This window comes from Mus caroli, chromosome 1 (genome assembly GCF_900094665.2).
Source record: "Mus caroli chromosome 1, CAROLI_EIJ_v1.1, whole genome shotgun sequence".
Lineage (NCBI taxonomy): Eukaryota > Metazoa > Chordata > Mammalia > Rodentia > Muridae > Mus > Mus caroli.
In genome coordinates, this window is record NC_034570.1 from 79,900,169 (window position 1) to 79,914,676 (window position 14,508).

The 14,508-nt window shown below is 39.4% G+C and overlaps 1 protein-coding gene across 8 annotated transcripts in view; it reads left to right on the forward strand.

The window, feature by feature from the left end:
• Positions 1-14,508, forward strand: part of Gigyf2 (GRB10 interacting GYF protein 2) — a 129,153-nt gene that overhangs the window by 91,565 nt on the left and 23,080 nt on the right. For all 8 annotated transcript variants that reach the window (XM_029478478.1, XM_021170952.2, XM_029478474.1 and 5 more), the window contains 6 exons: positions 2,828-2,994; positions 5,093-5,184; positions 6,295-6,402; positions 7,464-7,564; positions 9,252-9,352; positions 11,156-11,317. In XM_029478478.1, the coding sequence (XP_029334338.1) occupies positions 2,828-2,994; positions 5,093-5,184; positions 6,295-6,402; positions 7,464-7,564; positions 9,252-9,352; positions 11,156-11,317 (731 nt within the window). The remainder of the gene's footprint in view (positions 1-2,827; positions 2,995-5,092; positions 5,185-6,294; positions 6,403-7,463; positions 7,565-9,251; positions 9,353-11,155; positions 11,318-14,508) is intronic.

Sequence of the window (14,508 nt, forward strand, 5' to 3'; positions counted from 1 at the left end):
CTGAGCCATTTCTCCAGCCCTTCTTTCTCTTCTCCTGAGAGTTTGGCATTTTGTCCTATTTTGTCAAATCAGTTTGTCTGCCACCCAGTTCTACACCACTTCCAAACATGGGTGTTTCTTTCTGCAAACTAACTTTACATTCATTGTTTGGGATTAAAGTTGTGTGTACTAAGGGTGTGTTTACATTCCAGCCAGAGGGATTAAAGGTGTAATCTGAGGGCTAAGCCACACCACAACTAGAAACAGTTTTTTCAGTAAATAACACAATCTTCGGGTTCACAGTGTGATCAGATATCCTGCAACAGACATGCTCAGACCCACCTGCTTCTTTATCATATGGAAACTGTCTCATCATATTTGTAACTGTCTCTATAGCTGCTGTGCTATTTTATGTTCTTGCCAAAGGTATATAGGATTCTAATTTGTCTACATCCGTGCTCACTTTTGTTTTATTTTGTAGTTGTTGGGATATCCCATTGTATGTACAGTTTGTTTGAGTGGGGGGAGTTTAACCCATGGTGAGCTCCAACTCTTTAATTCTCCTGACTTAGCCTCAAGGGTGCTGGGATTATGGATGTCTTCTCCCAAACCTAGATTGTTATGGTATCTGGTTCTGATTGCATCTTTACCTGTGTTTATGTCTAAAGGAGTTTTTCCCTTTCTCAGCCTCCATCTCCCTTTCTGAGATGATATCTTGTATTACTTACACTGATTTCACACTTCTGGGCTGAAGACCCCTGCCCCAGCCCTCCGAAGTAGCTAGAAATAATAAAGCCAACAGACACAATTATTCTACTAGGCATGTTTGTGTGTACCTGGTGGTAGGTCCTTTTTTTGTTTCTAAAGATTATTATTTATTATCACTATTTATGTATTTGCATGTTGTGTGAAGCCAGAGGACAATTCTATGGAATTGGTTCTGCATTTCCACCTTTCCTTGAGTTCCAAGGGTGGAACTGGGGTTACTGGGTTTAAGTGCTCATACTTAATGAGCCATCTTGCTGGCCCAGATCATGTGTTTACTTTTTTTTTTTTTTCCATTTTAAATTGTGTGTGTGTGTGTGTGGGGGGGTGTATATGTACATGTGTATCAGGTATTTGTAAGCTGACATATGATGCTGGAACCCAAACCTGCATCTTTTGCCAGAGCAATAAGTGTTTTAACTGGGAACCATCTGTGTGTGTGATGGTGGTGGGCAGGCGCACACATGGTGTGGAAGTCAGAGGACAACTTGCAAGTGTTGATTCTCTTCACTTTGTGGTTCCCAGGGATCTTTCTCAAGTTAGTTGTCAGACTCAGTGGTAACCATTTTAACTGACTTCTCATGTATCATCTTTTTTACTTCCTAATGTTTTTTAGATCAACTCTTTTGCATATATGATATATAAAATGCTTCACAGATTTGGGTGTCATCCTTCTGTAGGGACCATACTATTCCAGTTTTTTTAGTATATGTGCTACCAGAGTAAGCTCCCATCCTTAGGATAAAAAAGGTGGTGTACATATTTCTGCACCATGTGTAATGTACCATATAAAATATTGGTAATCCTTCCCCACCATTATAGTCAGCTTACTGATAATTTCTTATAAGTTGAATGAAGCATCTTATTCCAAGAGTAAATTTAACTTTATCATTGTTTATTTAGTGTATGTGGAGTGTACAAGTACACACAGAGACATACACATTCTTTTAGCCATAAATTATTTGGAAGTGGTTTTAGCTTCTAAGCTAGGGATTTTCCTGTTAGTATTCTGGGGTGTGTGTGTGTGTGTGTGTTGTGTGTATGTGTATGTGTATGTGTGTATGTGAGAGAGAGACACAGACAGACAGTGTGTGCGTGCATCAGCGCATATATATGCATGTGTGCAATACACACATGCACACACATATTCTGTGGTGATGCGGTGTTTTATTTTAATTAATAATTTGGAGGGGATCAGTTGTGGTTGTGCATGCCTTTAATCCCAGCACTCTGGAGGCACAGGCCAGAAAATGGTAGATCTCTGTGAGTTTGAGACCAGCCTGGTCTGTAAAACAAATTCAGTACAGCCAGGGCTATTACACAGACCAACCCTGTCCAGAAAAACCAAAAGAAAAAAAAAAAAAAGAAAGAAAGAAGAAACAAAAATGGGATTACTGGATAAATGACTTCCAGAGGCCCCAGGCTTCCTCCCAGCATCTACATAGTTATATAGTCAGACCCATCTGTAACTCAGGTTCTGGGGACCCCACACCCACTCTGGCCTCTGTGACCAGGCACACAGGTGGTACAGAGACATTCCTATAGGCAAAACATATCTAAAAAAAAAATTTTAATGCTAAAAAAATACTGAAAATTTGTCTATGTTCTGTAAGTTTTTATGTTTAAAGTACTCAACTAAAGAATGCTATTTTTTTTCTCAAGGCCAGATTTAGTCTAGTTAGGTACATGCATTGCAGTTTGCCTTAGTTCAGTTGATGATTGCTTTTTACAAATCATTAATCTCCAACAGAACATAACAAATGTAGCCCTGAGCATTTAGTGATCATATCCAGCACGTGCTATCAGCTCTTCAGTGTATTTTACGCTCCTGATGTGAGTTGTTGCAGAGGGTGAGACAGTTATTCTGCGTATAGTCATTAAAGCATTGGTGACAAATGTGAGACGTGTCAGGCTGGAGCTTGCTTGGGGGTGAGACTCAGGAGCAGGGTACTTGCTGAAAATGAAAATCTATTTGTTACTTTTTGAGGTAAGCTGGTATTCTATAAAGTTTTGAATGAACACGAGACTCAGGGAATATATTTATTTTTGAGCCTGACAGCATTCTCACTCCCCTTGTGTTTAGGTCCCTTTAACAATCAGGAGATGGCCGAATGGTTTCAGGCGGGCTATTTTACTATGTCTTTGCTGGTGAAGAGAGCGTGTGATGAAAGCTTCCAGCCCCTTGGTGATATCATGAAAATGTGGGGAAGGGTTCCTTTCTCTCCAGGCCCAGCTCCCCCTCCTCATATGGTGAGTATCTTCCCACGGGCCTGGGGTTCACAGCAGATACAGGAGCACTTGTTTCTCTTTGAATGACAACCAGGGTTGCAGTGAAGGAAGGGAGAATGGTAGTTTCTCTTTCTTTTTCTTTGATACAGGGTTTTGGCCTGGATTTTGCTCTGCAGACCAGGTTGACCTCAAACTTGTGGTGGTTCTCTTGCTTCTACCTAAGTTGCTGGGATCATAGGCATGAACTACCATACCCAACCTGGTAGTTTCATAGAAGTAAATTGAAATGATAATGGGCATTTTTGAATAGAATTGTATCCTGAACACTAATGACCTTTTCAGAACTTATTGTGCATTCATCTATATATACTGTATAAAATCTGTCGGTGGTTTTCTAACCAATAAAGAATGAGACCAATATCTTATCCTGACCTAACCTGTAGGTCCTTTATGGTCTGACTGTCTCCCTTTCATAGCTCATGTCAAAGCTTTTATCTTCTGTGTTTCAAAATGGCTGGCCTCTGAAAAGTCCTTACTACTTTTACTTAGAATGTGCACTTTTCCTCTCACCTCTATTTCCTTCTTATTTTCTGGCTCATAAAATTTCTTGAACTTGAGGCTTATTCAAATATAAGTGCCACTACTGCGTCAGGATATTTTGAAGGCTTAACCTTGGCTGGGAACTTTTCTCTTGAGGCTGGCCTTTCTCAGTTGAGTTGCTAGTAGAGGTTGCTAGGTGTGTGTCTGTCTATGTTTTTATTAAATTGGAGCAAGTAGTGGTTGTCCATTGATAAAAATGATACTATTTAATTTACCATGAATACTTGATTTCTGCAGTAACCTGCTGTTGACTTACACAGCTATACTGAGGCTACCAGTGTTATTTTCACGGTAATTTTGTTTGATAGGTGTCAGTGAATGTGCTGTATCCTCTGTCATTAAAGGATGAGACTCACTGGCTTGCTGGCCATCATACTTTCTCTTCCATGATTCATACATTATTTTTGAGAATTATTCCTTTTCAATCACAAGAACAATTATAGTGAATCATTACTTGAATTTACCTGACAAGTTTGAGCCTTATTTCCTATCTTAGAGTTGAAATGTGACTTTGATGTGTCAGGAGCTAAAAGCTGCTGGCTTGGTTTTTGGCATGTTCTCACCTCTTGTTTTCTCCAGTCACAGTCTGCATCTCTTTAATTGAAGCTGTACCTAAGTCTCAGTCTGTACCCTTCAAGGGGAAACTTTTGGGAAGCTCAGCTTCCTTGTTACCTGCTACCTCCTTCCTCAAAGCACTGATAAGAGAGCTGACTTTCACAAGCGAAACTCTTAAAACCCAGCTACTTGTGTGAAGTGTTGACTAGACCTTACTCCTGATGTCTCTGAATTTAGGATTCTTCCTGCCCTAACCTATTGTAAGTCAGATGCTTTATTCCAAGCTATAATCAGTAAGTAAGAAAGATACAAGTTGATATATGGTTTGCCTACAGGTTAGTCTGTTATCTTAGGTTTTTGTTTTTATTACTATAAACCTTATATTTTCTTTGTCTTTATTTTCTTTGTCTCTATTTTAACTTTATAAAACCAAAATTTCAGCCATCTTCTTTGAATTATTTTGAAATACAAAGAAAATACTATTAGCCAGTGTTTCTACCTTCCAGTGTATTACTAGCATTAGAAATCCCTAATTTAAGGGAGGAGTTCTCATCCCATCAGCTGTTAGGTCACTTTACTCTTTTTCATGTTGTCCTGTTTCTGTGATTTTTACGTGATCTTTAAAACAAGCCACTAAGATGTAGAGTGCTGGGTAATTTCTCAGTTACAGTAACAGCTCTGTAGATCACAGTTCAGCTTTCAGTTTGAAGTAGTGGAGGACAGTGCTGAGTAAGGACCGCTTGTGACTTATGCTGGTAACGCCACCTTACTCCACTAGGTGGCATTGCTTAATTTTTTAAGATAATGGGGTTTTTAGTTAAGGGTTTGAAGGACACAAGTTTGGAATAGGAAGCAAAAGGTCTTGCGTGTGGTGTGCTATGTGTGTAGGTGTGTATACTCGATGCCATGTATGCTCATTGCTGTTTATTTCATGGTGCTTCTTCTTGTACCTCTTTTCTCTCAGGGAGAATTGGACCAGGAACGCCTGACCAGACAGCAGGAACTCACTGCCTTATACCAGATGCAGCACCTCCAGTACCAGCAGTTCTTAATCCAGTAAGAGCAGTGATGCAGTAGGATACACTGCAGCATCAAAAGAGCCTGACATAGAATCTGCTCCAAGTCTCACCTGTTAGAGTGAGAACTCAAGGCTTCTGTGATACTTGAGTAGCCTACTAGTGACATGTGTACCACTGTCCATCTCATTGTAGCTTGCCTTTTAATTCTAGATTCCAGAGAATGGCATCTAGTTAGGTTTTCAGGGTCTTTAGTTGCTGAAGAAAGAGCCAGACAATCATTTTATTGACTAAGTATTTTTTGAGGAACACAGAGAAAAATCAGGAGAAGGAGAAGGTGGGAAGAAGTTAAAGAATTTGTTGTTAGGAATGGTGTAGAACAATGACCAGCTCACTAAGGTTGTTATCTTACGTGTGTGTGTGTGTGTGTGTGTGTGTGTGTGTGTTGAGATATTTAACCATATAGCCCTGACTGCCTTAAAATTCATGTTCTGCAGCCTTAGTCTCCTGAGCACTAGGGTCATGAAAAAGAAGTAATATTTGTGCAGGTAGGTGGGTGGGCACTGTCTAGTGTTGGTAGCCTGCTGCCTGTTTTAAGCAAAACATTATTGGATCATATGACTTAGCTCCCTGTGACTGCCGTTAAATTTCAGGGGAAGAACTGAGCAGTTGCACCTGTAAACCTGAAGACATTTTCTGTTTGCAACTTTCAGAGCCACCAGAAAATGTTGCCCCAAAATTTCCATGCTGAAACAGAAAATCTGAGAAAATTTTGTAGAAGTAATTTTAGTTTTGCAGAGTTCTTCATTATGAAATAGGTGTTCAAATTTGCTTACTGTCATTTATAATCTAGAAAATCTTGTGGGTATTTGACAGTTTTTTGACATTCTGACATTATGAAATATATCACACATATCATTTATTTCATATGTATATGTATACACACACAATTTTATATCTGTCCTTCAGGAACATCATATATGATGTGAATCAAAAATTTTTGTGACTTTATAGAATTATAAAATATATTTGATATATCTGAGTGTGGTGGTTGGAGGAGGGAAGAAGTTGGGTTTTGTTTTTTCTTTCAATCATGTGAACTGTATATGAGTAGATAGGTTATACTTTTTTTTTTTTTTAACTTTCGAAGACAACAGTATGCACAGGTTTTGGCTCAACAGCAGAAAGCAGCTTTGTCATCTCAGCAGCAGCAACAATTGGCTCTTCTTCTGCAGCAGTTCCAGGCTCTGAAGATGAGGTTGGTGGTCATTCCATTATGTCACATTTCTGTGTACACACGTGTGCATGTGTGGGGGTAATTTTACTTTTACCCGTGATACCTGATAAAAAGATTGATAAGGCACACAGGGTCGTGGTTCACTGAGATTCCCAAACCATTAATGCAAATTCGTGGACAAAGCAATTATGGAGACATTCTTTTAATTCCTGCTACTTCAGATTTTCATTCAGGGAATTTGTCTCAGCTCCTGAAGTTATATCAGCAGTTACTGTTCCAAAGCTGTGTCTTGATCAAAGTGCTTCACATTTCTCATGTGGCTTTTAGCCTATCCTACGAGGCAAGCAGATTAATGGTTGAATCCCTTTCTCCTCTCCCTGTCCCTCTCCCTGTCCCTCTCCCTGTACCTCTCCTTCTCCCTCTCCCTCCCTTTCTTTCTTTCCTTTATTGTTTTTTTTCGAGGTCAGGGTTTCTCTATATATAGCTCTGGAACTCTTTCTGTAGATCAGGTTAGCCTCAAACTCAAGAGATCTGCCTGCCTCTGCTTTCCAAGTGCTGGGCTTAAAAGCAGGTGCCATCATGCCCAGCTTGGTCTCTATTATAAAGATAAGCAAACTGGACCCTTGATTAACCTGATATATGGAAGACCTCAGACACAGAGGTGAAATGCAATTCTTGGGTGTCATTGTTGTTTTAAGACAGAGTCTCACTATGTACACATCAAACCTAACCTTGATTGCACCACCACACCTAGCTTTCATCAATTTCAAAACAGAGTCTAATACTAGCAAAGTAGAAGCAGGTAGATCTCTATGAATTTGAGGCCAACTTGATCTAACATGAGTTCCAGGTCACCAGGGCTATATGTGGAGGAAGGGCCTTTCTGCTGTGGAACCCTTTCTCAAAAAAAAAAACAAAACAAAAACAAACAAACAAACAAACAAACAAACAAACAAACAAAACCAGGGCAACAGCAGCAAAGTGTTGGCATAACCGAGAAACCTACTCATAGTCTAGGAGTCCCTCTCTATCTTATTTTCCAAGTGACAGGAACACATTGACTTTTTATTTCCCTTTTGCAGAATGTCTGATCAGAACATCATTCCCTCAGTAACTAGGTCTGTGTCAGTGCCAGATACTGGCTCTATCTGGGAGCTTCAGCCAGCAGCCTCACAGCCTGCAGGTAAAACTTAACTTTGCTTATGTTACGGTTGAATGGATTTAGAATGTAATGATCATTTGTAGTTCATTTTTAAAAAAATGTCCTAGAAGTATTGAACCATTATTATTGAATTTTAAGAAGTTCCATCTTTAGTACATCCAAAAAAGGCTTTGTAGGAAGTATTTATTGTATAAACTGTTTGAATTATGTGAGCTAAGTTTCTGTTTTGTTGCTCTAACTAATGTAGAATTTTGGATGTGTGTGTGTGGGCATAGGTGACACAGTACATTCATCAATGGAGGTTAAGACAACTTGTGGGAGCTGGTTCTCTACTACCCTGTGAGTTCTAGGGGTCACACTCGTGTGCCAGCCCACATTATTCTTTTCTTAATATTATTTATATTAGAATGCTAAAATATTCTTCCGTGTTTTGAAGCTTCTAAGTATTTAAAACAGCTTATATGTAGTCATTTTAAATACTGCGTTGGTTTTATGTATACAGTATTTAATTTGCATAGATAGATTGTAATAGGTATGCAGAGAAATAGAGTAATGTCTGGGGCTATAAATTTAGTGGTAAAATACTTGTCTAACATTTGCAAGACTGTTAAATTTCTCTAGTCCGACAAAAAAGGAAAGAGAATTAGTGTCAACAAATTTACTAACAATAAGAAAATAGACTCAGAAACTTTTATTGTTGTGTTTTGTTTTTTGTTTTGAGAGAAGGTTTCATGTAGCCTTGATCTAATGTGTAGCTAAGGCTGGCTTTGAACTCAAGATCCTCCTTTGAGCTCTACTTTCAGAGTGCTGGGATTACAGAAATTTATCACCACACTTGGCTTGGAATCCTTAATGTTTACATCTACATCTGGCCCTGTACTGTCTTTTAGGTTTGACAGATCAAAGGTAATTTGTAAGACCTGCATAGTCTCTTTACCAAGAGATGTAACTTAAAACCTTAAGGTGAAGACTTGAGTAACATTTAATAATTGATAGTGTGCAAACACCTGGTTCTCCACTTGTATGGCTATTAGAAACCCTCTGGCATTTGAATTGTTGTAGTGTCACATTTTTATCATGTTCCTTTTAAAGTTTTAAAACTAGTTCATCTTTAAAGACGGAGACACATCAGGTACCTGTATGGAATGGCACACAAATGAAATTGGTTCCTTAGTAAATGTCTCATACTATATTTTCTTTATGGTGTATTAATGAGTTTTGATGTAACTTAGTTCCTTTTGTTTTTTTTTGTTTTTTTTTTGTTTTTTTTTTTTTTGTTTTTTTTTTGTTTTTTTTTTTTGGTTTTTCAAGACAGGGTTTCTCTGTATAGCCCTGGCTGTCCTGGAACTCACTTTGTAGACCAGGCTGGCCTCGAACTCAGAAATCCGCCTGTCTCTGCCTCCCGAGTGCTGGGATTAAAGGCGTGCGCCACCACCGCCCGGCTCTTAGTTTCTTTTAAAGCAAACAGCTGGGCACATGGTGGCACATACTATTAATCTCAGCATTTGGAAGGCCGAGGCAGGAAGGACTCACATTCTAGGCTGTTTTGGACTATGTAGCAAGACAAGCCCGTGTACTCCTCCCAGAGATAAACAGTTGTGTATGATGGAGCATGTTCAGGTTCAGGGAGCAGCTCTTTTCCTTATGCCTGTGGCTATGTGACTGTGCTACACTCTTGGACCTTTCTCGGTTTTGTCTTGTCTTACAGTTTGGGAAGGTGGTAGTGTATGGGATCTTCCCCTGGACACCACGACACCAGGTCCTTCCCTGGAACAGCTTCAGCAGCTAGAGAAGGCCAAAGCTGCAAAGGTCTGAAACTTACTCTTAAATTAACCACTGTGTACCTGCCTTCTAGCTACAGAATGCAAGGCTTTGTTTATTTCATTTCTTTCCTTTCCTCTAGCTACCTGTTCTATCTTTTTAGTTTACTTCTGCTTAGCTGGGATAAGTACATTTGTATTCTATCTTTTTGTGTCCTCTTCTAAAATAACCTAAAGACCTCAATTAAAATTGGTTAGTATTGAGGTACTTAATGATAATGGTCATATGTGTATTTTACTTACATTATTCATGGGATGATTATCTGTTACAAATACTGTTAGAAAATATCCACTATGTTTATTAGATTCTTAGTCTGTCATCTCCATTTCAACATTGAATCTTGATAGTCATTTTTTAGTATCTTCAGGTATGAAATTCAAATGTTCAGCATGATCATTAGATCCTGGAGATGCTAACAGGCAAGTTTGGTTTAGAACTTGGCAGAAGAGGGTGTTCTACCAGTAGTACATGGTGTGAGTCTAATGATTTCTTGATTCTCACACCCCAGTAGAGTCACATATGATGCATGTTATATTCCGAGAGGGTACTGTTCTCTTCGTAGAACCTGGAGTGTGGAAAGGACCACAGTGAGATCTGTTTCCATAAATGAATGGGAGTCTGTAGTTCTTTACAGTTCTTGACTTTAGACTCACTCAGTGCTATGAGCTGAGGACATGTGAGTAAGAATAAGGTCTTTCAGGTAGTCCTGTGGTAGGTAGGCAGATGTAGATAAGGAGCAGGTTCACTTACAGGGTGCTCAAGAGTATATGAATTACTGCCCATCTTAGAGAGGTGGCAACACTTTTGATAGTCAGCAATTCCTAAATTAATTTGTACTTCAGGATTAGTAGGGGTTTGGTTTTATTTGTGACATGATCGCACTATTGCAACTCTGTCTTGGGAGTTGCTCCGTAGACAAAATTGGCCTCAAACTTGAGGTGGACCTACTGCCTCTGCTTCTCAAGTACTGGGATTATACGTGTATCCACTATGTCCCAGCATAGGTTTTAAGATAGGAAAATTAAGTTGCAGTTAAAGAAAATAGTTCTGGCTAGATAGATTCAAGAACATTGAGGATTTAGGGAGCAGCTAAGTAATTTCATCTGACTGGGAGCCAGGGTACAATCTGAGGAAGAAGATGAGCAGAGCTGTCACGAGTACCTTGCACATTCCGTGATAGAATTTATTTTCATGGCAAGGAATGCTGCCAGATTACCCTGTCTTCCCCATACCTTCCCCCGTTAAGGTTTTAAGCTGAGGATGTGGATAGAGAATTAGGAGTAGGAAGGCTGGGCAAGACTCTTAGAATATATGTGAGAAAAGAGAAGACCTAAAGTATAATTGACAGTGGTGAGATTAGTAAACCTTGTGTTCATTCCTAGCATCCCTGCTGGTAGCTGTGGAAATCTTAGAGACACAGTTAGATCCCAGTAAGGAGTGTTTTTAGGGACCAGTAAAGAAATACCAGACACACAGTCTAGGCCACTTCTGATGTTACTCTTATGTTGACCCCTTTGTGTCCCATATCTTAAGAGATGTGGCGTACTGTCATGTCACATGAAGAGGTGGTCAAAGTGGGAGGAACATGCATATAACTTAGAAGAGCAGAAAAGTGATTCAAATGCCCTGTTGGAGCTTAGAGTCAGGCAGGGGTTTTCTCCCCACATTGCAGCACAGCAGGGTGCTGCTGAGTGAATGGGAGATGGACCTCTCACCTCTGCAATTACTCAGTGCTTCCGGGCACCCCATGCCTCCTCTCAAGCTGACGGAAAATTCTCTTTCACCATCCAGTTAGAACAGGAGAGAAGAGAGGCAGAAATGAGGGCAAAAAGGGAAGAGGAGGAGCGAAAGAGGCAAGAAGAACTCCGGAGACAACAGGAGGAAATCCTTCGGAGGCAGCAGGAGGAAGAAAGGAAAAGACGGGAAGAAGAGGAACTTGCTCGAAGGAAGCAGGTATATTCCTGGGCATTATAACACACACAGGAGAAGCTCTGCTCCTGGGTGGGGGAGGTCCTTGGGTTATGTGCTCCCTTCCATATACAGATGAATGGGAGAGAAGGCAGTAATAGCAGGGTTAGAAGACTTACTTTACTCACCATCGGAAACAGCACCCACTGAAGTGCTAATCATGAGTCTTTTAATTTTTCATAATTTACTCATAACCTAATCAGGTTTTAGATATTCTAGCCTTACTGATAAAACACGAAATAATTTTGGTACACAGCATTGGTGTTTTATAAAGTCAAATATGCTTTCAAAAAACTATGTGATGACAATACAGTTTACAATTTTGAGTGTGCACTCAGTGGCATCCTGTTTTCACTATTACTGAGACCTCACTCTTGTCCAGGTGCAGAATTGCCTTGTCTTCCCAAACTGAACATTCTTAACCCATGAAACATTGATTCTGTGTCTTCTTCCTGGTCCCTGGTGTCCACATTTTTCTTGCTATGATTTTGACTACTCTGGGTACCTCATTTAATCAAACAGCATTTGTCACTTGATGACTGACTTAAATTTGTGTCATTGTCATAGCATATGATCAGAATTTTTTTTTCTTTAGGCTAAATAACTTTGTTATATGTAGATAGCACATTTTGATTTACCTGCATGTGGACATTTGGAGGACTTCATAAGCATATTTTGAGTATGAAAATAATGTTGCTGTAAACATGAGCATATAGATAATTGAGCCATCACTTTCAGCTCTACATATATATGTACCAGAAGTATATTTACCACATGAAACATTAATTCTATTAAAATTTTTTTATGTGCTCATTTTCAGAGCATGGGGGTTTGAGTGTCTTTTTGTTTTTCCCAAAAGTTGTTATTTCTGCTTGTTTACTTTTGCCAGGTGGGATAGTCTTCATAGGGTTTCAGTTTACATTTCCCAAGTGATAGTGGGATTGAACATCTTTTCACATCCTCAAGTCATTCAGCTATATTTTGAAAAAAATATATTTATCTTTGACTAAGTCCTTGCCCCACTAGTCAATTTGAATAAACCTTTTCAGCTCTCTGCTGGTGATTAGTTTTCAAAAATTGAGAGGAAGCTGGGCGGTGGTGGCGCATGCCTTTAATCCCAACACTTGGGAGGCAGAGGCAGGCAGATTTCTGAGTTTGAGGCCAGCCTGGTCTACAAAGTGAGTTCCAGGACAACTAGAGCTACACAGAGAAACCCTGTCTCAAAAAACAAACAAAAAAACCCCCAAAACAACAACAATAACAAAATAACTGAGAGGAAAAACCCTCTCTACACAGAACTGTGTAGTTATCCCTAGATACAGGGTTTGGAGTCAGGACCTGTTACAGACATGAAGTACACAGATGCTTCAGTCTCTGATGTAGACTGTGTGTGTACAGCCGTGACAGCCCGTGAGTACCCTAGATTACTAACCAACGGTGTAACTTCTGTGGGAATGGTTGTGCTGTCCTATTAAAGAACAGTGACCCAGTATCAATGCAGTTTTTCCTTCTCATTTTTTTTTTTTTTTTTTTTTTTTTTTTTTTTTTTTTTTTTTTTTTTTTTTTTTGGTTTTTTCGAGACAGGGTTTCTCTGTATAGCCCTGGCTGTCCTGGAACTCACTTTGTAGACCAGGCTGGCCTCGAACTCAGAAATCCACCTGCCTCTGCCTCCCAAGTGCTGGGATTAAAGGCGTGCGCCACCACGCCCGGCTCAAATATTTTCAATCTTTTTTTTTTCTGGTTTTTTAGACAGGGTTTCTCTGTGTAGCCCAGGCTGGCCTCAAACTCAGAAATCTGCCTCCCTCTGCCTCCAAAGTGCTAGGATTACAAGGCCTGTACCACTACTGTCCGGCAAATATTTTCAATCTTTGATTGAACTGCTAGTAGATTTAGGGGAAAAAAAAAAAAAGGCAATTGGGTGATTACTTAAGAAATAGGTCATTTTTACCTAGTGTTTCATATCCTGACTTTTGATGTTAATGAATTATGTCATCATTCATGCCAAATATTACTTATATGCACAGATCTACATCATCACAGTGACTGTACAAAATTTATAGTTTAGCCAGCCCACTATTGTGAGATTCAAGATTTAGTCCCAATGTATTACTGTTTCCTAGGATGTCTGAAAGTCTTTGCAGTGCTTTTGTTCTTAATCAGTGAGGCTAACTAGTTTTTTTATGTTTTATTTTTACTGTTTCATTTTGTGGAATCTGTTCTTAACTTGCTTAGTCTGCTTTTCTGCTGGAGTTTTATAGACTCCAGTGGAAAATTCCACTCTGGTGGTCCGAAGCTTTAGTTAGCACGTTTGTGCTTGTTGGCTGTAAGATGTTCTGTGAAAAAGAAAAGGATGCATGATAAGACCAAAACAAATTTCTTAGAGTTACACTGTGCATCAGTGTAGAATAATGGCAAAAGACTGGAGACATGGCACAGCAGTTAAGAGCACTGGCTGTTCTTCCAAAAGAGTCAGGATTTGATTCCAAGCACTGCTGTGGTTCATAATTATTTATAATTCAAGTTCTATGGCAGTGGTTCTCAAGTTTCCTAATGCCCTGATCCTTTAATAGAGTTCCTCACCCCCAACCATCCAATTATTTTGCTTCTATTATAATCAAAATGTAAATATCTGATACATAACCCCCCCCCCCACACACACACACACACACACACTGGGTCATGACCCACAGGTCAGAGCCACTGCTCTGGGGGATACAATGCCTTCTGAGGCCACCAGACACAGATATTGTACACAGAAGCAGCCTGGTCTACATAGATAATCCCTGGGAGATGGGGGAGATTAAATAATACACATTTAATTCTGTAGTATGAAGAGCTCCCTGCATGATACTGTGTGGTACTTAGTGGTGGGACTTGAAGATGTTTTGGGATGCATGGCTTTTCTCACTTCACTAGGTTTTGATGTACTTGGCATCCTTAGGATGTACATTTTTAGGTAATTTTTTTTAAAAAATAGAGCTAAAGATACCAACAGAGAAAGCAAAGCCTGTGTTCTAGTATCCTGTCTAGGGTCACTAGTAGACTTGTGACTACTAAAAAAAGAAATAGGAAAAAAAGAAATACAGGATAGACTTCTTACTATATTACAATGTACTAGTATTTTAAATAGTTAGGTTTTATTCATCTTATTTCTTGTGGAGACAGGGTCTCATCAT